This window comes from Tachypleus tridentatus, chromosome 2, assembly GCF_004210375.1.
Source record: "Tachypleus tridentatus isolate NWPU-2018 chromosome 2, ASM421037v1, whole genome shotgun sequence".
Classification (NCBI taxonomy): domain Eukaryota; kingdom Metazoa; phylum Arthropoda; class Merostomata; order Xiphosura; family Limulidae; genus Tachypleus; species Tachypleus tridentatus.
This window is the reverse complement of record NC_134826.1, coordinates 65,714,219-65,740,161: the sequence shown is the minus strand read 5'-3', so window position 1 is coordinate 65,740,161 and position 25,943 is coordinate 65,714,219. Positions and strand designations below refer to the sequence as shown.

Sequence of the window (25,943 nt, the reverse complement as noted above, 5' to 3'; positions counted from 1 at the left end):
TTTCCACTGTGTATAAGCTAGTGGAAACACTAATGGAGGAAATAAACATATGTTATCTTTATATAGAGGGGCGTTAATTTTTTTCACTTCATAATTTTTACTACTGTATTTTACAAACAACTGTTGATATATAATGACTTCTTTTGTGATTAGTAATCAATGTAATTCTTATTCTATTAGCCGGGCACTTTTTAATGCCATCTTTAAACCCCAATCACACAATAAGGCATTTTTACAAGTAGAGAATCGCAGAACATTGTTTACAAATTTACATTTACCTATTGTAAACTAAATTTTTATATTGGTTCAAAGGTACGTTAACACACCACCTAGCGGTTCAAAAGAAAGAGAACTCGTGAGTCTGTGGATTGATTTAAAAAAAAAGTGTATTATATCGTATATCGATACTGGAATTTGTGTGGTGTAATTGGATTGAAAGTTAAAGCAGTCATGGCAACAGGTATAATAAAGTAAGATTGTAAACTTTTAGACCATATAAAATTTTATATGTATGTGGAGGACAGATACGTCCAAAGAAACCTAACACAAGATGTGGCGTATCAGTACGACTTTACAGTTATACGTTGTGTAAAGTTTCTTTATGTTAGTTTTACCTGATTACGTTTAATGGATGAAATTCAAAGCAAAATGGTTTTGAGGTTATAAATGAGTGTTCTACACTTGATGACGAGAAATCCACTTGAAATACAAATGTATCTCAGAACGGTTAGTATGGGTAGTAACACTTATTGATAAGCAGAGAACAACGTTTCGACCCTCCTAGGTCATCGTCAGCCGTTCTGAGATAGTTCCACACTTGTGTTTGTGGGAAATGAAAAAATCCATTTCGCATTCTTTTCAGTGTGATGATAAAATTTCTATACATGTTATGTACACCAGGCTGAAACCTAGAAATGAATTTATATACATCTAGCTTTTAATAAAGGCTTACTATAACACAGCGTTTTGGGACAAATGAGAGCTATTGGCTTTTCCATACTCTAAATTATATTAACTTTAAAAACATTATAATTCATATACGTACCAAACTTTTTCTTAAATGCATTTAAATTTACTGCCTCTACATATGAAGACATAATATACTACAATGGAAACAAACATATAAAAGAAAAAACCTAGTCTATTTTTACATTAATCATCTATCTCAATGACATTGGACATAAATGATAAAGACAGTTTAGTGTAAATCATCAGTGAATGTTCTTGTGTTATTCAGTGCAACATAAATTAAAAATCTTAACTGTTAATTGCATACATATATGAGTTCATAAATGATTTATGTAAATTTCCCAAAAAATACAATTTTAAAAATATGTTGAAGTAGTTATTACTTTAAATGTGTGTGAGTGTGTAACAGAGATAGAGTACAGAGAGAACAGCGTGTGATAATTCATTGATGATGAGAAACCTGCTTAAAGTGAAAATGTATCTCAGGTAGGCTGGTATGGGAATTGACACTTTTACTAATAAAGCAGAGAATAATGTTTTGACCTTCTTAGGTCATCTTTTTATTTTGTAACTTACACAGAGAAGAAATAAATTACAATTCTTACTTTGCCCTTTACACCTAGTAGCAGTGTCAGGGTAAAAAGACTGATTTCTTTACTAGCCTTAGGTCAATGCACACAGCCTTCAATACAAATGAACTGAGAAAAATGCAAGAAAAGGAAGGTGATAGACCAATTGATCTGCCTTTAAGGTTTTTGAGATTGTTTGTCACTCAAAACAGTAAAATGAAATTAAAATAACATTTACAGGTTAATTCAGCTGTTTAAGGATGTATGTAAACAAATACTCAACTGTATTGACTCATTCATATAATTAGTTTTTTTATATATGTATGTACACTGTACAAATTAAAATAATTTTATTGAATTTAAAACATTATTAATGTGTGGTGTAAAACACAATACATATAGATACCAACCCTACATTCTTGGTAGTGATTTGTGAATTAACAATACTTACTTTCTAGGAAAACAAACACATCTCTGTGTTTAGTTCATATTGTTTATAGAAGCAATGTGAATATGTGAGGTAACTGATCTAATTTTGTTCTTTTCAGTGACTAGTCTTTACTAGGGTGTTACATGCCTTCTTTATGAATAAAAAGATAATGAATGAAATGTGTTAACATCAAATTGATATATATATATATATATAATATATATGTAAGGTATCTTGTGTAGAGAGCTAATCTGAATATATACAAAGAAAGTACATACAGGATATCTTGTGTTTATACAGGTAACCTCAATATATAGAAAATACATCTAGGATACCTAATGTGTACACAGATATCTTGAAGATATAATGTATATCTCTTCAACATATACAGTAGAGGCAATTGAAAATAATTTAGAGCTATTTCTAGTCTTTGATAAGCAGATAAAGATGTTCTTGTATGATTTGATTAATATTATCTTTGCCAATTACTTGTGTGAGTATTAATATCATTCTCACTAACATACCCACGTGTTTATTAGTGTGATCCTCACTAACTTATCCATGTGTTTATTAATATGGTCCTCACTAAGTTATCCGCATGTTTATTAATATGATCCTCACTAAGTTACCCACGTGTTTATTAATATCTTCCTTACTAACTTACCTCAGTTTATTATTGTTATCATCCTCGCCATATTTCATGTGTATTATTATCTATGATAACTTACCTGTGTTTATAGTTATCATCCTTGTCATATTTCTTGTGTATTATTATCTATGACAACTTACCTGTGTTTATAGTTATCATCCTTGTCATATTTCATGTGTATTATTATCTATGACAACTTACCTGTGTTTATAGTTATCATCCTTGTCATATTTCTTGTGTATTATTATCTATGACAACTTACCTGTGTTTACTGTTATCATCTTTGTCATATTTCTTGTGTATTATTATTATTATCTATGACAACTTACCTCTGTTTATTGTTATCATCCTTCCATATTTCTTGTGTGTTGTTGTTATTATCTATGACAACTTATCTGTGTTTATTGTTATCATCCTTGCCATATTTCTTGTGTGTTATTGTTATTATCTATGACAACTTATCTGTGTTTATTGTTATCATCCTTCCATATTTCTTGTGTGTTATTGTTATTATCTATGACAACTTATCTGTGTTTATTGTTATCATCCTTGCCATATTTCTTGTGTGTTATTGTTATTATCTATGACAACTTATCTGTGTTTATTGTTATCATCCTTCCATATTTCTTGTGTGTTATTGTTATTATCTATGACAACTTATCTGTGTTTATTGTTATCATCCTTGCCATATTTCTTGTGTGTTATTGTTATTATCTATGACAACTTACCTGTGTTTATTGTTATCATCCTTCCATATTTCTTGTGCATTATTATCTGTGATAACTTACCTGAGTTTATTATTGTTACTATTCTTGTCATATTTCTTGTGTATTATTATCTATGACAACTTTTCTGTGTTTATTGTTATCATCCTTCCATATTTCTTGTGTAATATTATCTATGACAACTTACCTGAGTTTATTATTGTTACTATTCTTGTCATATTTCTTGTGTATTATTATCTATGACAACTTACCTATGTTTATTGTTGTTATCATCCTTGCCATATTTCATGTGTATTATTATCTATGACAACTTACCTATGTTTATTGTTGTTATCATCCTTGCCATATTTCTATGACAACTTACCTATGTTTATTGTTGTTATCATCCTTGCCATATTTCATGTGTATCATTATCTATGACAACTTACCTATGTTTATTGTTGTTATCATCCTTGCCATATTTCTTGTGTATTAATATCTATGACAACTTACCTATGTTTATTGTTGTTATCATCCTTGCCATATTTCATGTGTATTATTATCTATGACAACTTACCTATGTTTATTGTTGTTATCATCCTTACCATATTTCATGTGTATTATTATCTATGACAACTTTTCTGTGTTTATTGTTATCATCCTTGCCATATTTCTTGTGTATTGTTATCTGTGATAACTTATCTGTGTTTATTGTTATCATCCTTGTCATATTTCTTATGTATTATTGTTATTACCTATGTTTATTGCTATCATCCTTGCCATATTTCTTGTGTATTATTATTATCTATTCCAACTTGCCTGTGCGTATTATCATTACCATCCTTGTCGTGTTTCCATTTAAAGAATTAAACAACAGCTTTTGTCTTCCCCCCATCAATATTCTTTGTCACTCTACCAGGCCGACAGATAGTGATGACGGGCCTGCTCTCCATACCCTTGTGGCTTGCTGCTGCTTTTCTGCTCTATTGGCCTTCTGATGTTGACCCTAAGAGTATTCCTCACCCCATAGGTTGGTCTGGATCCAAAGATGAGGCAAAAGACCCCTCAACCTCTAACTTTTGGAAGCATGTGGATCTGAAGTCTCAGGAGATACCAGAAACGGTGTCAAAAAGAACTGGTAGCATAAAGGTCAAAGAAAATGTTTTGTCTGTTGATGTAAGTTAACTCTGACTCTTTATTACATTGTAGCATACATCATGCTGAATATTTTATTTATCGTAGCGATCAAGTTATCTTATAAACCATACAGTTGTTCAAATGAATGGTATGTAAATTATAGTTCTTGAAAATTATTCTATTGGCAATACATGGAGAAATGTAGTTAAATTCTAAGTTATTCCAATTCAAAATGTGCATGTCTTTTTCAGCCCTGTACAGTAAACTGTTCTCCAATCTAAAGTACAAGTTCTTCTTAGTTCTCTATGGTAAATTCTCTCCAATCCAAACTGCTACAGATTCTGTCAAGTAATTTGTTATTTTAGGAAATAAACCTTTGAACAAGAAAAGGAGGTTCGTTTACCAAAATCTACAGTAACTTAAATAGTTTATCATTTGTTTTCTGTACAGGTAGTAAAGGTAATCAAACCATTTACTGTTTGTTTTGTGTGTTATGTTAACGCTGTCCAGACTGTTGAACACTTACAAGTTCAGTTACCACACACCTGCATATTAAATTTAAATTAAATTAAATCTGATTTAATTAAAGATCATAATTCTGAATCTATTTTAATTTTTAACTCAAAACAATTTACAGATTTATATTTGATAACATTTATTTAGTATAATACACAAATAAAAATTTTTTGTGTAAGAAAGAGAGCTATTACAATGGTGAAATCTTATTTGTAACAAAATGTATTATTTTCTGGGGGTTATAGGGTGTTGTTTTTTCTAAGTATGCACTACAAACTTTGAATAATGGAATTCAATATCTGTTGTATTTTCATTTAAATATTTTAGGTGTTTGTAAGCTGTAATAAAGAAAGTCTTTGATTGGCTGTCAGTTTGTTACATAAATAATTTAGAAAAACTGATAAGATTGTTCAGGTTCAACCAGTAATTCTGGGTTAAATGAAACATTACACTTGTATAGGTCTCTTTTATTTTAATCATCCAGAATATTCAAGTTTTTTATCGTGAAGCTCAACCTGAAAGCGAGTCCAGTCCCCACATCTCTATACTCCTTTTGCATGGTGCTGCATTTTCTTCACAGACGTGGCTCCATCTGGGCACCATACAAATATTGGCTGCAATGGGCTATCGTACTGTTGCTATAGATATACCTGGTATGTATGATGGCTTTAGAACATTAGGAGTCAAAATTGTGCAGCATTTTATTTCTATTTTGATCTATTCACAGAGTCACAGGGTAAATATTATAGCTTCTGTTATGTTAGTTACAATTACTAATTTTGCTATTTGCTAGGGAGCAATACAGAATCAAAGTTTCTCTGTCATAAACATAAGTTTTAAACATTTTTAACTAACTTTTCATTGATTTTAAGGATAACATTTATAGACGTGAATTACCTTTCATGCTCATAACTACAGATAATTCCAGGGCAGTTACCCTGGCATTTTTACGACTAATAAAACATGTAATATTAAGGAAATCTTGTATTGTAAAAATTAAATTACTGGAAAAGTGGTTTAGAAAAGATTTAAAAGGTATATCTTTAACTCTGATCAGTCCGTAAACAAAGATGTAATTCTACACACACACTAATCAGCCTGTAGACAAATAGATGTAACTCTACACACACTGAACAGCCTGTAAACTAGTAATATATTGTATACTCTACTTACAATTTGAAATCTTTCATGTATTGAACTTACGTAAGATTTTTGATTTCCATAAGCAAGTTTGTTTTGCCTTTTAATAGAATTTCAACTTTGAAAACATATATATTTCCATAAGATAGATATATAAATGTTGTGGCACACAGTAAAGATATATTTCTTTCTGATCAAGAGTACAAGTAGTGTTTAGTTTACCAGTATTTACTTTTTAAGTGATATATTATTATACCTAATCATTATTTGATTAAATTTCATTCTTCTCCTTGAAATTCAGCAATCTAGTTCATTATGCAAGATTTATTTTGATAAACGTAATGTAATTTTTAATCCAAAATAAACTTTATGGACTTTATGGTATTATGATTAATATTTATAATATTTCTTATAACTTCAAGTTGATTTTGGATAACCTGTTTTGATGTCCTTGACCTTCCAGGTCGGTAATAGTGAGTGATTAATTATCACTCAGGTTTGGAGGTATACTCTATGAAACATTTGAATCAGCAAGTGTGATTCTTATTAAGTAAAAACAGTATTCTACTAACTGTTCCAGGTATGTAAGGTGCTTATATGGTGTACTTCATAGTTGGTACTTATACAGTTGACTGTTTGCAGGTTATGGTAAATCTTCAGTGGCAGGTATATCTGATCAAGGTGAATTCCTCAACCATGTTATCAAAGCCTTGGGCTTGAAACGACCCGTGGTGGTCAGTCCAAGTATGAGTGGTACATATGCGCTTCCTTATTTGTTGAAATACTCTGAGGAAATGGGTGGATACATTCCAGTTGCCCCTGTAGGAACAAGTATACTTGAAAAGCATTCTTGTGCCACTAGTCAGACCCAGGAGGATCAAGTGATTGGTGTTTGTGAGAGTTTAAGAAAGTTCCTGAAACCTCCACTTCCAAACTTAAGTTGTATTAAGGTAAGTGAAGCAATACACCAGAATGTGTAGCTACACCTGTAGGATTTGTTTGAACAGGTTAATAGTTAAGTAGCTGATACAGAACAGCTGTTGAACAGACTAGTAGTTAGGTAGCTGATACAGAACAGCTGTTGGACATACTGATATTAGGTAGCTGATTCAGAACAGCTGTTGGACAGACTAGTAGTTAAGTAGCTGATACAGAACAGCTGTTAAACAGACTAGGAGTTAGGTAGCTGATAGAGAACAGTTGGTGGACACTTAGTTGATATTAGGGTGGCTGGTAGTTATTGTTTAGTAAAAAATGTGAATGACAAGATATAAGCCTTATTAATTTGCATAGTGGGAGGTGTAATGTAAATTCCTCTCTCTATTATTTTCATCTTTTGAAGTTGTACTCAATTAAGTGGTTGAGTCTAACAATGCAAAATGCAATTTTTTTCTTTATATTCATTGGCCTTAAGATTTTGGCCAGCAGTGTGTATATATATATATATATAACAGTATTTCAATGTTATTTTTCTAAGGAACAGTTTACTAGTTCTTGTCCATTGTGTTTAAAACTGTGTTTGTAATCAATAAAAATTAAAGATTTTAATCTATTGAGATTCACAGATGGTTTTAAAGGTAATTAATATTAGAAATTTCCTTTGAGAACTATAGAAATGAAATTGGCAGCATTTGTAGCAATGATAATCAGAAAACTTGAGAGAACACTATCAGTTCTTATCAGTTGTTATTCTGCGTTATTTATTTTTAAAAAATAAGGTAAACTAGTTATTGTGATATAAAGGTAATGCAGGAGTACAATTTTTTTTCACACCTTTTTGATTTTATGCAAAAGTGGGAGTAAATTTCATTATAATGGATCTTTGTTGCCAACAGTATAGGTATATATTTAGTGTAATCCACTAGTAGTGATTTATCTGTGCTAACATTGGAAGAAAAGTAAATATTGTGCTATACTTGTGCCATTCATTGCTTGGAGCTGCTGCATGGCTCTGTTGTAAATCAGTGTTTGTAGACTACATATATTGCAGGCTTACCTCGCATGGCTTTGCAGCCTCTTTCTGTTAGAGCATAAGCACCTGAGAATATAGTAGAGTCAGTTCTTTGGACATGCAGAAATTTTTATGGTTTGTTTTAGCATAATTTATAATTGATATTTTTTGCTTAGTTTTGATATCTTAGTTATTAAAGCAAGCTATTTTTATTGGGAAAAAGTTTTGTTGATTTATATAACTGTACTCAAGGTTGAAAAAATTATTGTAGACCAGTTGTTAAAGTCATCTTTATAATTGTTTGAAGTTACTGAAACAATATTCATAAAACCCAAATAGAGAAGAAAGATGGGGGTCCTTTTCAGATGGACTGAACTTCTGTGGTTCTTGTTTTGAAACGCTTGTTGTTAAATTCAGAGAAACAAGCAGTGAGTATGTATTCAATTTTGGCAGTGTATCTTAAAAAGAGACTAAAATAATGACAGAAGAGCTCAAATGATATTCTGATCCCAGTGTTATCTTGATTTAGAATTTCTGGGATTAATCAACACCTAATAAAAAGCTAGGTATGTTGGATCTCTATGGCAACTGACTTAAGATGAATCTAGATATTACACAAACCACTTTTACTGGATAACACAAGCTATAAATTATACAATTGTAATGTAGTTTGAGGTAACATGTTTTGAACATGGATGAACATTCTTTGTGATTGTAAGAAAGGAATATTGATAAATAAACATACTTTTAGAATTGTAGGTTGCTAATGATACTTTACATTGCATATAGTGACCATATTTGTAAGAATACGCTTGAAGTTAAGGCAATTCTAACTCCATACACTTCATCATCAGTGTTGTAACTAGCAACTGTCTCTCCCCCCCCCAAAAAAAAATCACTATCTGTGTAGCCCATAGTAACTGTGCCTCTGCATCCCTCAAATGAACACATTTCACCATCAGTGTAACATTAGTACCTGTGCCTCCCCATCCACCAAATAAACACATTTCACCATAAGTATGACACCTAGTGACTGTGCCTCTCTATCCTCCAGATAAACACATTTCACTATCAGTGTGACATTAGTAACTGTGCCTTCTGTTTTCACCATTAGCCTGGTTCTTAGTAAGTCCCTAATATATGTAGTGTTCTCCGATACAATCTTAATATTGAATTGAAAGGTACAGTGAAAGTAAAATTAACGAATGTTACGATAAACAGATTGAACTCTAACTTTAATGGTCTTGATGAATACTAAAACCAAAACTGTGTTGTTTTTAGAGTGAAATGTCTAAAATATGCATTAAGCCTTACATAAATCTAATACCCAATAACATTTATGTTTTTCATTCCATAAGGTCCTTTTTTATGTTTTTATTTACACACACACAAAATTTTGTTTTAGTTGCTAAAAGTTATAAAATCATGAGACCTTTTCATAACCCTTCTTTAGTAATCTGTTAAAAATGCAAACTTATCTGTTTAAGAAATGTATGTCATGACATACCAAGCAAGTAAAGTGATTTTTCATGTTAGTAGATTTCCTAAGAAAGTTACAGCCAAGATTTAACTTTCCATTTTCTGAGTCATGTAGGATTCTTGAGATAGTCACAATCAATATTTAAGGTTGTCTTTAATATACTGGTTTCTGGTAGAAGATATTACAGTTTAGTATAATTCAATTTTTCAGACCCCAACTCTAGTAGTGTTTGGAGAGTACGATCGTGGGAAGAATTCAGCACTGTTGTGTTTGTTGCCAAGAAGCCAAGCAGCAGAGATTCCTGAAGGACGGCACCCAGCTTACCTGGATAACCCAAAACTGTGGCATAAACTGCTCTACAACTTTCTTGGCCATGCTGCACAGCTGGCAGCCAAGAGTCAATAAGTGAATGTTCATGTTGCTGAGACAACCCACAATATATTGCACTTGATAATTTGCTTTTATTGCACCTTAACAAGTTTACAAATAATTACACCTTTAATTTACTATAATCAGTAATACACCAATAGTTAAAATATATATAGAGGTTTACTTCATGAAATTAGGCATGGGGCATCTGAACATAATAATTTACAGAAAATAGATATAAACAAATGTTAAAATAATTGCTGCATAGTTAATATCTGTACATGTATTTTGTTATAATTGGTTTGGTCTTCACATATTCAGTTACAATTTGAGAAAAAAGAAAAGCAACTTTTCACGATGTATCCAAAGATTTGAGAGTATGTAGGCATAAAAATTTGGTAGAAAAGCTTAAAAAAAATGGCTGAGCTAAGTGTGTAAAGATATGAAGAAGTTGTTTCATTATAATTCACTACTCATAAAGGTTTCAAAATATCAAGTGGAATTTATGTCATTCATAAGTAACATTAGCTCTAGAACTATGTAACTTAAAGTTCTGGTAAAGAGATGTTAAAGGTTAATTTTACTTCCGTAAGCATACAGCTGTTTGTACGTAACATCTGTTGTTTCGTAGACTACGTTCCTTTGCTAATGCCAAACAAGTGGTACGTATTAAATGTATATAAAGTATGTTTTATGAATTCTTATTTGTCCAAGCTTTATGAGGGCAGTCTAAAAGATTTTTTGGCTTAGTTATCAAAGCTGACAAAAATAAATTGTTGATAACAAACAGTTGTCAATATGCATTGTTGTTGCCAGTCTGTAAATTAAAGATGTTTAGACATGTTTTGTAACTTCTAATAAGCACCACATGATGTTTGTATGACCTTAATAGTGCCTTTAGACAAATGATTTTTTTTTACTTTTATAAGTGATGTGTGGTAATCCTTTGATTTACAAATTAAGCATTTATAGTGATAAAATTTGCAAAATCTTGTCTATTTTCTTAGTGTTTAAACTACTTATTACAACAGTAAGCTCGTCTAGAAAAAAATGGCCCAAGACACCAATTTTAAAAATTGTTTACTTGTTACACCATTCACTAATGATCGAGTCTATGTAGTGGGTCATTTCCTGTGTAATATTAATGGTAGTTTTGCTTGTATTTTGTTGTGTGGTGAATGTATTATTAAGGATCCTCTAAACAACAAAATCTTCAATAACTTGATGCATTATTAATTTAGGAAAGTGTTTGAAAATGGATGAGGTCCACACAGTCCTAATCCATAATTCTGTACTTTTGTAGAGAAAGAGAAAAATAACAAGTCAAAGAAGAATCTTGGTTCAGTGTTATAAATATTTGTCAGTAGATTATTATGAAGGCAGAAATACTAAAAGTTCAAAGGATTGAGTGTGTTATATGAAAATTATTTTGAATATCATGTGATAACAGTAAAATATACAAAATTGTAAGGGGATGGCATGTATCAGAACTATATTTTGTATATTGAAGCTACAGTGATACCACCAAAACTAATTGTTTTAGGAAATGTACAAGTTGTTTCCATAACATATCCTTTCAACTATCTCATACTTCAAGCAAGTGGAGGATGAAACTGGTATTCATGCTATTCCATACCAAAGTATGTCATTGAAATTGATGTTGGGAAATTGTTCACCTACATTAGATAGATTATGGAAGGCAACAGGGAAGAGAGGTGTGCTTTGGACATTACAGTGTTACAACAAATCATTTTTGCTCTGGCGCCGTTGTGAAGACACCGGTCCACGGAAAACCATGACTGGACTTTCATGATCTGGCAAGATAATATAGTCAACCTTTGTATTAAAAGATTAAGTTTAATTCTATAGGAATGTATGGACTGCTGTGCACTTTAGGTTTAAAGCACATATCCATGTGAACCACGTACTGGAATTATCAAACAATACTATAGACAAAATATTGTTTAAGAGTTGTTCAGTCACTTAACTAGCTACAATTAAAGCTAGGCCTCATTACCAGCTAAGATAGGTAAGGGGGTTAATACTTATTTTCAGAGCATCACGTTTCTTGTGACCAACCTGACAAAATCAATATTGACAGTCGTTGGCAGATCGCACAACAAATTTGAGAGGAAAGATGCTAGAGTCGTTTCAGTTTTGGACACCTATTTGTTAAAACAGTTCTAAAATGAAAGAAAGATTTTATTTTCAAGTTCTAGATTTTACTTTAAGTTAAAGTAACATGATTTAATTATTCGGACACTGCTAACAAAAAAAAAAGTTTTGTCCTCATCTGACATTTCTTGGTTATAAACTGTTTAGGATCATGAATGCTGACGTTAGGGTGGCCAACGCTCTCACGTTAACATATGATATCGAAACTACTGCCCATTTGTTTTGGTCAAATATTACTCACTGCCAAGGTTTCTAAGCGCTCATTGGTATTCACTTATAAACGCAGCTAATCTTTGATAAATTGTATAGTTTTACAAAGCAAGACTTTATAATAGGAAACATTGCAGAAAATCACCTGCACGGATCACGAGTACAAACAAGTTTTTGTTTTTTGCATATGGCGAGTCTTCGTTTCCAGTAAATAATACTATGTATTATTCCTGCTAAAGATGTAACATTCCTAACCTATGTCTGCAGCGTCACCTGCTTCTAGATGTTTAACAGGTTCAAAGCCTTTATGGTTTCTCCTTCATTAGACGTTTGCGTAAAGATTTTATAAGATAAATCTTTTTTTAAAGTACATGAAGTAAACAAATGCCTTTTGATAAGTAAATACAGGATGATGTTTTTCAGTGAAAGATTTTGTTAATTATTAAAATCAGCGAAACAAAAACTCGCGTACGTCAGAAATACAACTCGTGGTTAAAGTTTTTTATTTATAGAGTAAAGCTAAACAAGAATATAAAAACTTGTTAAAGGTTATTTTGTGTTTAGAATTCAATAAACCCACAGGTAGTATAAAAACGTATTAAACAAATGTTTACAATTTAACACAGTAGAAAATCGCTTTAGATAATTATGGGTTATTTTAAGTAGGTTTTTATAATACAAGATACATTTGAACGTAAAATCTAAAACCTGTTCTTTGGGAATCCTTGATTTTCGAATTACCAAGTTCAACGTGACTTTAGTCATATCACTAACTTATCACAGACACCTCCAGAACAGAGCAGTTAGTGCGTTATTCATCCGATAGATAGAGATACCTTAAAAATAAATTTAGTACTGACTTTTATAAAGCAAGAAGAAACTTGTAGATTTCTTATAGATGTATTTTTAAACGGTTAAAATCACGGTTGTTTCTTAAATATTTATATAGATTTAATACCAACGTTTCCATGCATTTTTTTAATAAACAGTGCAAAATTCAAATGTTATATTGATGCTTCAATATTTTAATATAAACTATTTCAACTAGATATTCCTTGGGCAATTTCAAATACAAGTATTTTAATGTAGTGTACCTGACTAATTAAATGCTTCTCGAAGATGATTTTGAATCGGCGTTGAAGCCGAGAAAGCAATATCTTGTAAAGGAGGAAGTTTACCAGCATTTTTGGCAACTTGGACAGACTTCTTTCTTTCAAGAGTTTTCTGACGTTGGACTTGATTTGTATAGAAATCGGCAAAGTTGTTTACAATTATGGGAACAGGCAGTCCAATAACCAGTACACCACAGATACAGCAAATACTACCCAACAGTTTGCCAAGTGGAGTGGTGGGATACATGTCCCCATAACCGACAGTTGTCATGGTGATACATGCCCACCAAAATGTCATGGGGATACTAGTAAACTTTGTTTTAGGGTCTTCCTTCTCTGCGTAATAAACAAGGCTAGAGAAGAGTACAACGGCAATAGCGACGAACAAAACCAACAGCCCTAGTTCTTTATAACTGTGTTGCATTGTGTACCCAAAACTTTGTAACCCCGTGGAGTGACGGGCCAGTTTAAGAACCCTGAGGATCCTCATCAAACGAAAAACTTGAACAATTCGTCGAATGTCTTCAAACTGGGCCGCGTCATTGTCTAATCCAATGAGAATCAAGGAAACGTAGTACGGTAAAATAGCTATCAAATCGATAATATTCAGCGGGCTCTTAAAGAACACCCACTTACGTGGTGATGACGTAAATCTGAGAAGATACTCGAAGGTGAACCAAGCAATGCAGACCGCTTCCACCGTCATTAAATAAAAGTTTTCTTCAAAATGGCCATCCTTTCTTTTCGTCTGCACATTGGGGATGGTGTTTACTATTTGCACAATGGTAGCTAAAATGATGAAGAGAACGGACACCACAGCAAAAATCTAAAATCATACAAACATGATATTAGATTAATAAAGAGAACGAACTATCTAAAATGACAAAAACAAGATGTCAGTGAGAAAGACAATGGAGCCAAAAGTAACTAAAACACGACATTAGTTATGAGTAAAACAAACTGGTTCAGTTATTCCTCTTAATTTAAAAAGTAAACAATCACCATGTCGTGCTGTGCATTAGATACAGTTCGGAACTAAAATATGAATGTTTGAAACCTAACTTGAAAAGTAGCATACAAACTTAATTTTCTCAAAACTTTGAAATCTCCGAGTATAAAGCACAGGTTCAGAACACAGCTACCACAGTTTCCCCTTTTGTTAGAGACTTTTGTAAATGACAACAGAACCAAGCGATATTTTCATTGCACTAAATGTAACATGTGGTTCTATTCTGGAGACATACATTTTACTGGATGGATTTTGATTCAGTTTGTTGTTGCACATAACTAAAAAACACCAAGTAATCTTGTAAATATTTTCAGAGGTGACATACTTAAGCAGATGTGTTAACTTATGTAAACAGTGGCAGTTTATTACAGAATTGTCACTGAATGACAAACTGCCTTTTATGACATTGCTGTCGTACAATAAAGATCATAGTTTTATGGAATGGATCAATTTGTTCGTTCTTAAGCACAAAGCTGCCTAATAGGCTATCTATGTTGTTAGAAACTGTACAATGTACGTAGGCTTGAAGGTAAACTTGCACAACTATGATAACCATGTGAACTCAGTGTTATGTTCACAAGAACTGAGTTGTCATGTTTTGGTATTTTCAAGAACTTGGTCAGACTTTAATGCTATATCTTCAAGTTGTTGGTTGCCATTTGACGTTATACTTTGATATTGGAAGCGTCACTATATTTTATTTCATGGTGCATGATTTAACGTATTACACATGCGTCAATGCCAAAGCTTAAATATCAGTTTTATTACTTTTATTCATCTGTAACCGGAACTCAATTTCATTTTTTATAATTTAGAAACGTCTCAGTTTTATAAAATAAACTGTTTATACGTACTGTGTAATTTGATATTTTAAAATTAAGCATCGTACATACTGGCTAAACGATCGGGGCATCCCACAGTTAAAAAAGCCGTCACAAATTTTAAACTGTTGAACAGAAGGAAGGGAACCAATAAGCAGCATTGACCGCCTACGTAGCTTTCTTTAAAATCAATTATCGGGATTGACTTGTATTTTATAACACTCCCACAGCTAGAAGTTCAAGTATGTTTGAACTTCGAATCTTCCAATCCTGCAGGCTAATTAGTAGGTCACAATGGGCCACATACATATGAACTTAGGATATTGGAATACAGTTTTATAAAAATAGATCCTTTTTAAGGAATCTTGGACCCAAAACTGACCACAATAGCAGTTTATTGTTATTTTTTAATTTAGCAGCGCTCTTTTGTTTTTAATTCTGTAAAACAGAACGTTCCATCAAGACGGTGTTCGTTCGTTGCAAGTTTCTAAAAAGATTTTCTACTGTGAAATTATGGTTTCAATGCCCCTATGAGAAATATAAGTTATGATAACATTCTTCTATACAGAACATGGTCGCTTCAGTAATTTATTAAAGCTTTGTGTGACATTTTTACCTAGTCCAGTATTTTACTGAATGTGTAAACCTTAAAAACATTTTAATTAAGAGCAGAACATGCAAGATAGAACTTACCCTAGCAGCGAAAGATGACGTTGGTTTCTCCATCAGGTTCCAAAGAAACATCTTGTAAATGGCAAGTCTTCCGCCTCCGAAATTTTCCTTTTCTTTATCTTCCGTAGAATGTTCAACATTAAAGTCTGCCAGAAGAGATTCTTTATTCTGGTTGTATCTCTGCAGACAACACGGCTCCATGTAGTTTTCGTCAATTTCCCAGTAATCAAGATCATCTTTGAACGAAAAAATGCACATTTCTCCCGCTAGATGAAGCCTGCCGGTGCGGTAAAAATTGAGAATAGCGCTAAACGCTCCAGAATGGCGATCAAAGAAAAATTCATTCACTTCTGGGTGATAATCGTCACAAATCATAAGGATTTCTGTGGCACTGGTGCACTGTCTTAAACGACCCAGCCGGCTTTGTGGCAGTCGGTCCAAAGTCCGTCCTAACACTTGATTTCTAACTCCGCCAACATTTAAAATGATCCGTTGGTTTTCGTACACAGGAAGTTGGTTCGTCCTGAAGAGATTCGGTCATCGGGAAGTTTCAACATACTCTAGACTGCTGTATTTGGTTGGCGAGGGGTCATAATGTTACCAAACTGAATGAAAAATCACCTGTTAAAATGGTTAGACCATGAAATATGAAATATATATAACGTGAATAAACCAACAAATCCAAATCTTTCAGCCAGAGGTGAGACGTTTATTTTATATCTAATAAAGTTGCAATAAATTAAAATCTGGTGCAATATCACCATTAATCACGAAAATGCTGACCCCGTAACAATGCTACCATTAACCGTGAACGCCGCCCCTAACAGTATAATCATAAACTATTAAAACATAAGAAATATCTGACGTGTTCTGTACAGACAGACCATAAAGTGCGATAAATAACTTATCTTTTGTTTGTACAGTTCAAGAAAACAAAATAAATGTGGGTTATGTGGACTTGCATGTTTCTTCATTTATTTTTGTTGGCAGCAATTTATAATTTTGTTAGTCCCGTTCGGTCCCTCGTTTGGTTTTATACATACGCCACTGGTTTTTGTTGTAAAAAAAAAAAAAATTCTTAATTGTTTGTTTCTGAATTTCGTGTAAAGCTACACGAGGGCTATCTGTGCTAGCCGTCCTTAATTTAGCAGTGCAAGACTAGAGGGAAGGCAGCTAGTCATCACCACCCGCTGCCAACTCTTTTAGCAACGAATAGTGGGAATGGTCGTAACATTATAACGTACCCGCGGTTGAAAGGGCGAGTATGTTCGGTGTGACGGGGATTCGAACCTGCGACCCTCGGATTACGAGTAGAGTGCCTTAACCACCTGGCTATGCCTGTCCTGACATTCTAGAAAGACTGGCTTTCTGGTTGGGAGTTTATTCATAAATAATATCTTTTAGGTGTCACTCTTACAGTCGGTTGGGTTGACGATGACGAGATAGGAAACAAACTCAAGCCATCAGTCTTTATTTAAATTACGGGAACTCACTGATTGATACGTTTTTGGATGTGTGTTAGTATACACTACAGTCCAAAACCGAGGTGAAGTTGAACGTGTTCCACGAAGTTTAGAACGTGCTAAATAAATATTAGTTTGTTTTAAACTTATCTTTACACCACTTACGATTCCCTACATAATTATTAACTATATATACAATATAAATCGGTAATAATTTAGATTCACTTTTGAAAGTTAATATAGCATTGAACTCATAAAGAAAGACTACAAGTGAGGTGAATACAGAGTTAACCCTAAGTTTTTCTTTTTTACTTGTCAGCACTTTAATTGGATTTAGGTCCAATGTGTCATATATTCATCCACGTAATATAAATACTGAAATACACCTCTTCCAGCAGTAACAGACACCAAGCATCCGCCCCGTAGCTGTAGAGACGTCAAACATTCACCCCTCTCCCACAATTGGCTGTACAGTTCTCATCAAATTATATTATTTGGCAAGTACACAGACTTTATTACTTCTGCTACAAGGAATTAAATGATAAAAACATAGCGTGTGCTGGTAGTAATGATGCGACAATATTAATAAGCAAGCATAACAGGGAAATACAAAGAAATGTGTTAATTGTTCTAAGCATTCTACAAGAAGGGTGGTAAAAATATTTACATACTACACCTCTATGGAATAGTATTATTTAACCACACTATTAAATAACTAACGAAAGAAATGAAAAAATAAGTGTAATATTGTCAAAGTTTTCAGACATTACTCCAAGCTATTGAAACGCAAGTTGGTTTTAAACTAGAGATTACGATATGCATAAATACGTTTTTATAATTTATATTTTGTGACTATTATAACTTCCGAGCTTAAAAGTAAAAATAAACCTACCTAACGTGAGAGAACTTGAAGTTAAAAATCTCAATTCTGGTTACCTCAGTGACGCACAATGTGAATTAAACCAAACCTTGAACCTCTGTTCCTATAATGTTATCGAAAAGTTATAATATTGTTCTAAGAAATGTAAATAACCTTTCTATACAACTTCCGATTTTTTGTTTCATACTCATTGCCTCAAACATGTTACAGAAGTAAATACACACCCCAAGTAATTAAGATCAAATGGAAGAAACACACTTTCACGAGCTATTTAAGTAAGCCGTACCTCACAGACAGCTAAACCCCCTTTTTTAAAAACAGAAATAGCAATGCTTTCTCGTCACGTGATTGTTGTCAAAATTGTAAATCTAGGCTTAAAATAGAATATCGTATACTTATATTTTAAAGGGCATGTTTTCTGTTACTTTTACAGTTGGTTGAAATTTAAGTATGACTTACAGGACTTTATATTTCGTTTTTGCATAAAGTGCGGAATCCTTAAACACATACTAAATATTAACAAATGGTGTGGCCTTAATATATGGAACTTTCTTTAAAGTTTAAAAAACAGTGTGTTTTAGTGCAAAGCTACCTTGGGATTTGTGCTGTGTCCACTGCAGGATTGAGACACAGATTTAATATTCAAAGTTCGTGAACTTATAGTTCTCCAATCAGGGGGCATATACACACACACATATTTATATAAATTCATTTAGGATAAAGATAATTTACAAGTCTGGTAGATATTTAACTAGTGCATTAATTAGTCAGTTAGTTTGAATATTGAGATTGCGTTTCTAATAAAAAATAGAGATATAAATTCGCACGTTTTAAAGTGAATTTTGCGTTTAGACGAATCTAAGTTTACATATGAATTATTAACAAAGTCTAAGAATGCCTACCTTAGAAATACTAACCGGGCAGCTTAATATTCAAAAAATAAAATGTGTTAGTTAGTGTCAAATGGATTATATTCTATTTATCGAATAATTCTTGAGTGCCCGTCTAACAACAGACTCGCACAGCAACGTAATTATTAATAGCTGATCCTACTAACATCATTATTGTCACTGTTATTGGTACTACTATTGCTACGACCTCTGTTGTCCTGATTACGTATTTGTTAGTGTTAAGTGGACTATATTCTATCTACCGAATAATTCTTAAGTGCCCGTCTAACAATAGAGTCACACAACAATGTTAGTAATTAATAACTGCTCCTACTGACATCATTATTGTTACTGTTATTGGTACTACTATTGCTACGACCTCTGTTGTCCTGATTACGTATTTGTTAGTGTTAAGTGGACTATATTCTATCTACCGAATAATTCTTAAGTGCCCGTCTATCAATAGAGTCACACAACAATGTTAGTAATTAATAACTGCTCCTACTGACATCATTATTGTTATTGTTATATATATACATCTAAACTACACCAATAATTTTATGATGTTTATAGATTTTAGTGATTTCTCTTCCATTTTTTATTTTAGAGACAGTTAGTACCTGTTCCTCATAACAATCAACCTATTGTGTTTCTATTAGAACATACATCTGTAGTATTATGCATATATTAGACTTTACATTCATATTGTTGTGTGTCTATCAGACTTTACACCTATAGTGTTGTGTATACAGTAGACATTACATCCATAATCTTGTGTATATATTAGACTTTACATCCATATTGTTGTGTGTCTGTTAAGACTTTACATCTGTAGTATTGTGATTATATTAGACTTTACATCTATAGTATTGTGATTATATTAGACTTTACATCTGAAGTATTGTGATTATATTAGACTTTACATCTGTAGTGTTATGTATCTGTTAGACTTTACATTTATGGTGTTTTGTATACAATAGACATTATATCCACAATCTTGTGTATATATTAGACTTTACATCTATAGTGTTGTGTATACAATAGACATAACATCCATAACCTTTTGTATATATTAAACTTTTCAACCGCTTTGTTTTGTATCTGTTAGACTTTTTACCAACATAGTTGTGTATATATTAGACTTTACATCCACATTGTTTTGTATCTGTTAGACTTTTTATCCACATTGTTCTGTATATATTAGACTTTACACCCCATTGTTTTGTATATATTAGAATGTTCATCTATTTTGTTCTGTATATGTTAGACTTTACATAAATATTATTGTGTATCTGTTAGATTTTTACTATCTCAGTGTTAACTTTGAGAAAACATTGTCTGTCTTTTTAAACACGTGGTTAATTCACTTTAAACGAAAGTCTGCAACATTTAAAAAAAGTACGTACTGATTTATTTTGTTCCTTTTTTAAATCTGTGTTGATTTTTTTACATTATGTCACTGACTTCTCAACATTACACTCACATAGAGACTTTGTATTATCACTGTTTATGCTTGAGTCACAAGAGAGAATTACATATATTTTCACCATCTTTCTTCACAGGTTACCTTGTTTCTTTCAAGTTGTCTGTAGCCATTTTCTGCGAGAATAAAATAATATTCGTTTGTACATCTGAAATTGAACAAGCGGAAAGTAATACCAAAAATAAATAGAAAGCAGGAAGTTTGGTTCTATTATTCTTTAAATATATGAAGTTCGTTAATAAACGTTTGCTTATGGTGGTTCATGAGTTATTATTATGATATCATATATAAAACAGTTTCACTTGAAGGTTACGATTATTATATCGTGTTTATCATCAATGTAATATTCTACAAGTATTGAATAATCATCCTAGTACCTTTGGAATATTGAATAATCATCCTAGTACCCTTGGAATATTGAATAATCATCCTAGTACCCTTGGGATATTGAATAATCATTCTAGTACCACTGAATGTAGAATAATCATACTAGTACCCTTGGAATATTGAATAATCATTCTAGTACCACTGGGATGTAGAATAATCATTTTAGTAACTTTAGGATATTGAATAATCATTCTAGTACCACTGAGATATAGAGTAATCATTCTAGTACCCTTGGGATATCGAATAATCATTCTCCTACCCTTGGTATAGTGAATAATCATTCTAGTACCACTGAGATATAGAGTAATCATTCTCCTACCCTTGGTATAGTGAATAATCATTCTAATACCCATTTCTCTAAGTCTAGTCATCTGAAAACACTGGTTTAGTCCTACAACTATACATCAAGGCAATATTATTATTTCGATAAAAATCTCTGAGTTGTTTGGTATAGATATAAATATTTATAACGTTTTAATCTAGAATTATCTTGGTTTACTATTAGCTAAACAAAGGTTTGGTACTATAGCTATTCGAAACACATTAGCTGTTGTCTAGTTTTGTAGTTTGTAAATAATATTAAATTTTAGTAGACAAATTACATAATGGCTATATGTGTATTAAGGGATATTTTTAAATGAAGAAAGTGGAATCCAGTAACATACAAAATAACTTCACTGATCAACATAGTTATTAAAAAAATAGATGAACTGTTCAAATTGTGAAGTAAATTGTTTCAGATATAATTTTACAAAGGAGAACAAACCTTAAATCTACCATCCGTAGCCTCCACCACCTTTTCCACCTCCACCGCGGCCACCACCACCACCTCCTAAGGATAATGGAATAGCAAGGAGTGTTACAGAACCACCTCCACCCCCTTTTCCTCCTCCTCCATAACCACCACCACCACCACCACCACCATATCCTCCTCCACCAAGGCCTACAGTAGCTACCTGTGATAAAAAAAAGAAAGAAAAAGTAGGTTAATGTATTTCTATTGTTCATTTAATTTCTGAACAGAATAATAAATAATATTGAAGTATTTACAGTCTAAAATGAAATACTGGATAAAATTCTCACCAGTATAACAATACATGTAGTTGTTGTTTAAAATAATAAGTCTCATTTTGGACTAGCTTAATATTATGTGTTGAAACTACTTACAATAATGAACTTTGTTTTAAACTAGCTTAATATCATGTGTTGAAACTACTTATAACAATGAACTAGCTTAATATCACGAGTTGAAATTACTTGCAATTATGAACTTTCTTTCGACTAGCTTTATATCATGTGTTGAAACAACTTATAACAATGAACTTTGTTTTAGACTGACTTAATATAATGTATTGAAACTACTTACAACAACAAACATTGTTTTCGACTGCTGTATATAGTTTTGTATGTTGTGCTGAAACTATTTACAATAATGAACTTTGTTTTCGACTGCTGTGTTTTAGGTCATTTATGAATTTATGTTCTCAAATTACATATATAAAACATAAAGAAAATATTTAATACCCCAAGAGTGATGCCACCGCCGCCGCCACCACCACCACCACCTCCATAGCCTGTCGCCTCAGCTTTCAGATCGTCCTCAGTTTTGTCGACTGCTTTACCATCCACCGCAATTGTTGCCACCAAGAGTGACATTAATAGAAATACCTGAAATATATCCATCTAACTATTTAATAAAAAAATACTTTATGAAGGAAAATTGAGAAATACATTTATCGTGTTATTGTGAACGCAAATAATCATTTTACGAAATTTCACTAAATATAAATTATGTACTTTTATCAGGTTCATCTCAAGTAGATTTGTAAGACGTGTGGAATTTGTCGTAAGATGGCGTTTTTATGTAATTTACTTTGTACATAATTTGTTACTTCTCAGTTTTAAAAGTAAAATATATATCGCTTAAATTCGACTTGAATTACTTGTTTTGAGTTATGCATATATCATCCAGTGTTAAAATCCGAGGTTTAGTTCCCCATGATGTACAAAACGTAGATAGCCATTTGTGTAGCTTTGCACTAAAATAAAAACACTTTTACACATATATCCATTCATTTCTTTGATTTATTAATCTAAGTTATGAGACCACTAAATACTGAATTTTCTACGTTTAACAGAGGAAGGTTTGAGATAAATATTTTACCTGTATTCTACTGCCCATGGTTCTCTAATTCCCTCAAGTTGAGTTACATTGTTCGCTGTAGGCCAGCTTATATTTATACTTAAAAGTGTTATATGCAAAAAAAAATGTTAAAAAAAGATAATTCTATTCTTCGTGGAAGAGTTAACAAGTAATATCACCTGTTTCGGTTTTCTTCTTTTCAATTCATTTGTAGGTTAGAGGAAAGAAATCAAACAACAGAATCTCTGGTGAGATATTTTCCTTCTCCTGATGCCAAAAATTTTCTTATTGCAGTTTTAATAATATCACTATGATTAAAGCACTTATAATTCTATATATTAAAATATGTCTTGATTAACGTGAATTTAACTTTTTAAACAAGTATAAAAATGTTTATTCTCTAAATACTAGTAATGTTTACAAGAGATTATGATCTTTCACAGATTAATCACGATGATAAAATAAACTGAAAAAAAAAACTGTTTATTACAAAATAAGTCAGTGAAGAGCAGTTTTTTGTTGTTGTTTTGATTGTCAAATAACCAGAGTATGAAATTATTTTAACTAAACTGAAAACAACTACTGTTTGTTGAGACAAATGGGTTAGTGGACAGTAAACATTGTTTTTTCTTCATTGTTAAATAACTTGAGTATTACAATTGAAGCTTTATAATTCACGTTCTAATTAAGAACCCGGATGATATTCTTGGTTCACAACTTCCTGTTATTATTGTCTTCATGCAATGTGATTAAACCATTTCTGTGTCTTTAAACTCGTGTGTGATATGAGTACCTCACAACGTTACTAGATTGTCTGTAACAGCCTGTTGTTCTGTGATTTATACACGATAATACGATATACTGTTGGAATATTTCTACTTCTGTACTAAACATTCATAGTTGAGCAGTTTGTATTTCTATAAACAATAAATGTTATTTAGTAGGAGATTCTTTCCCTATAATATCTTTTTTTTAGTTTCTGATTTAGTTCATTGGAAAAAAAATGTTCCATTATTTTTTATTGCCGCCTTTTTCCCCTTTTTTTCAATAAGGATTCGCTCTGTTACTCTAGACACAAGTACCCTAGATGCTTAGCGCCATAAAACACCAAACCAACCAACCAATTTGTTATTCTGAAACATTAACTCCTTACTTTATTTTCGGAAAAATACTGGGAGTTGTTCTGTTCCACATTTTCTGTACAAAACAAAGATCGAAATAAAAAGTTCGACGAAGAGATACCTTTTAATAAACCACAGAACATATTAAATCTTTCTTTCTTAAACTTGACGTTAAAAACACTGAGCGTGGCCTATTGGTTAACTTGCCCGAACTGTGAACTCTTAAGATTCGTCATTTTCAACAAGTTTCTTAAAACGCTCTCTGCACATTAGAATCATAGGTACACCGTAAGAGTGACAGTCAAATTCATTATTGGATCACACAAAAATAGCATAAAGTTAGGTAGTTGGTGCTATTCACTTGACGAATTCCCTCTGTCCTGTCAGTTCAGAATTAGTGACAACTTTATGTAGAATTGCATGAAATTCCGAAATAAACAAACCTAACACTGGAAAAGTCTAAAATTATAATTTTACCAATTTAAATGTTGAGAAAAGTGCTTATTCACGTTAAATTATTATATGTATTTTTTATTATGGCATATTCAACTTTCAATGAACTAATTTTTGAAACTTTGTAACAAATCTCTCATTATATTCTATTTACGGTCTCCACTCTAGAAACATTGTAGTTAAGTACTAATTATATGAAATCTATGGTTAGCGTACCACGCAGTTTACTGGAAAGCTGAAGGTTGCAACCTATAAACACGCTCACACAATCAACTGTTAGCACGTTATTGGGGTTTAGAAGCGAAACAAAGCCTTTGTGCCTAAGGATTCTAATAACTGGCTTTCCTCTCACTGCTACATAAGGGATATCTGCGTTAGCTGTTCCTATTTTAGCAATGTAAGGCTAGAGGGAAGGCAGCTAGTCATCACTATCCACCTTCAATTCTTAGGCTACTCTTTTACCAACGAATAGTGGGATTGACCGTCAAATTATAACGCCCCATGGCTGAAAGGACAAGCATGTTCGCTATGACGGAGATTCGAACCTGCGACCTTCGGATTGTGAGTCGAGTGCCTTAACCACCTGCCATGCCGGTCCTATATAACAACAGACGATGCATGCTAATAACCTGGGCACGCGTTCACTTTGCTTGGGATTATGAGAATTTTATCATTTTTATTAATATTTGACTTTATTTTCGGAAATAAATTTCAGGTAGACACTGCAACAAAAATTATTTTTCGGTATTTTCAATTTGATCATTTGTAAAATGTACAACGAAGTCAATGTGGTAAATTTTCAAATAAGAACAGTTGTAAAGCCTCGACAGTCTCAAAGCCGCATTGAACGGACAACTAAGACGGCGCAGAACTTTGAGGTCAATAAATACAAGGTCTTAGCATATTCAAAGATTTGAAATTGTATACGCGCCCATTAAATAGGATAAAATTGTTTCGCTATAAATAGTTTCAGACAAGCTTTTGTTTCTTATCGTTCAGTAAACTGAGGAGTTCTGATATGGATGAAATATCTCTTGCGTAGTGTCCTGTTGGACAACGCAAGATCGATCTGCAATGTAATTATTACAAATCTCTGATTTTATATCATAAATAGACAAATTAACAGAAATGTGGGGAAAATATATCTCTCGTTAACCTGATATTTTATCCCAAATATTACTCCTATTAGTTTCTAAAGCTTCACCAGCTA

At 32.3% G+C, this 25,943-nt stretch overlaps 2 protein-coding genes across 3 annotated transcripts; one reads left to right on the top strand and one right to left on the bottom strand.

Annotated features, from left to right (window-relative positions):
• Nucleotides 1-323: 323 nt before the first annotated feature.
• Nucleotides 324-11,248, top strand: LOC143244049 (putative protein-lysine deacylase ABHD14B). 2 transcript variants are annotated; one of them, XM_076488048.1, is made up of 5 exons: nucleotides 324-460; nucleotides 4,352-4,497; nucleotides 5,459-5,627; nucleotides 6,757-7,064; nucleotides 9,756-11,248. In XM_076488048.1, exons 1-5 carry the CDS (start codon nucleotides 451-453, stop codon nucleotides 9,948-9,950), a joined length of 828 nt encoding a protein of 275 aa, XP_076344163.1. In that variant the 5' UTR covers nucleotides 324-450; the 3' UTR covers nucleotides 9,951-11,248. The 2 variants fall into 2 exon arrangements, with proteins under 2 accessions (XP_076344163.1, XP_076344162.1); XM_076488047.1 differs by having other exon boundaries at nucleotides 4,241-4,497.
• Nucleotides 11,249-13,205: 1,957 nt separating this feature from the next.
• LOC143244047 (potassium voltage-gated channel protein Shab-like) lies at nucleotides 13,206-18,539 on the bottom strand. The gene is made up of 3 exons (XM_076488046.1): nucleotides 18,269-18,539; nucleotides 15,935-16,518; nucleotides 13,206-14,237 (listed from the first exon to the last, which is right to left on the bottom strand). Exons 2-3 carry the CDS (start codon nucleotides 16,286-16,288, stop codon nucleotides 13,398-13,400), a joined length of 1,194 nt encoding a protein of 397 aa, XP_076344161.1. The 5' UTR covers nucleotides 16,289-16,518; nucleotides 18,269-18,539; the 3' UTR covers nucleotides 13,206-13,397.
• Between the last annotated feature and the right edge of the window lie 7,404 nt (nucleotides 18,540-25,943).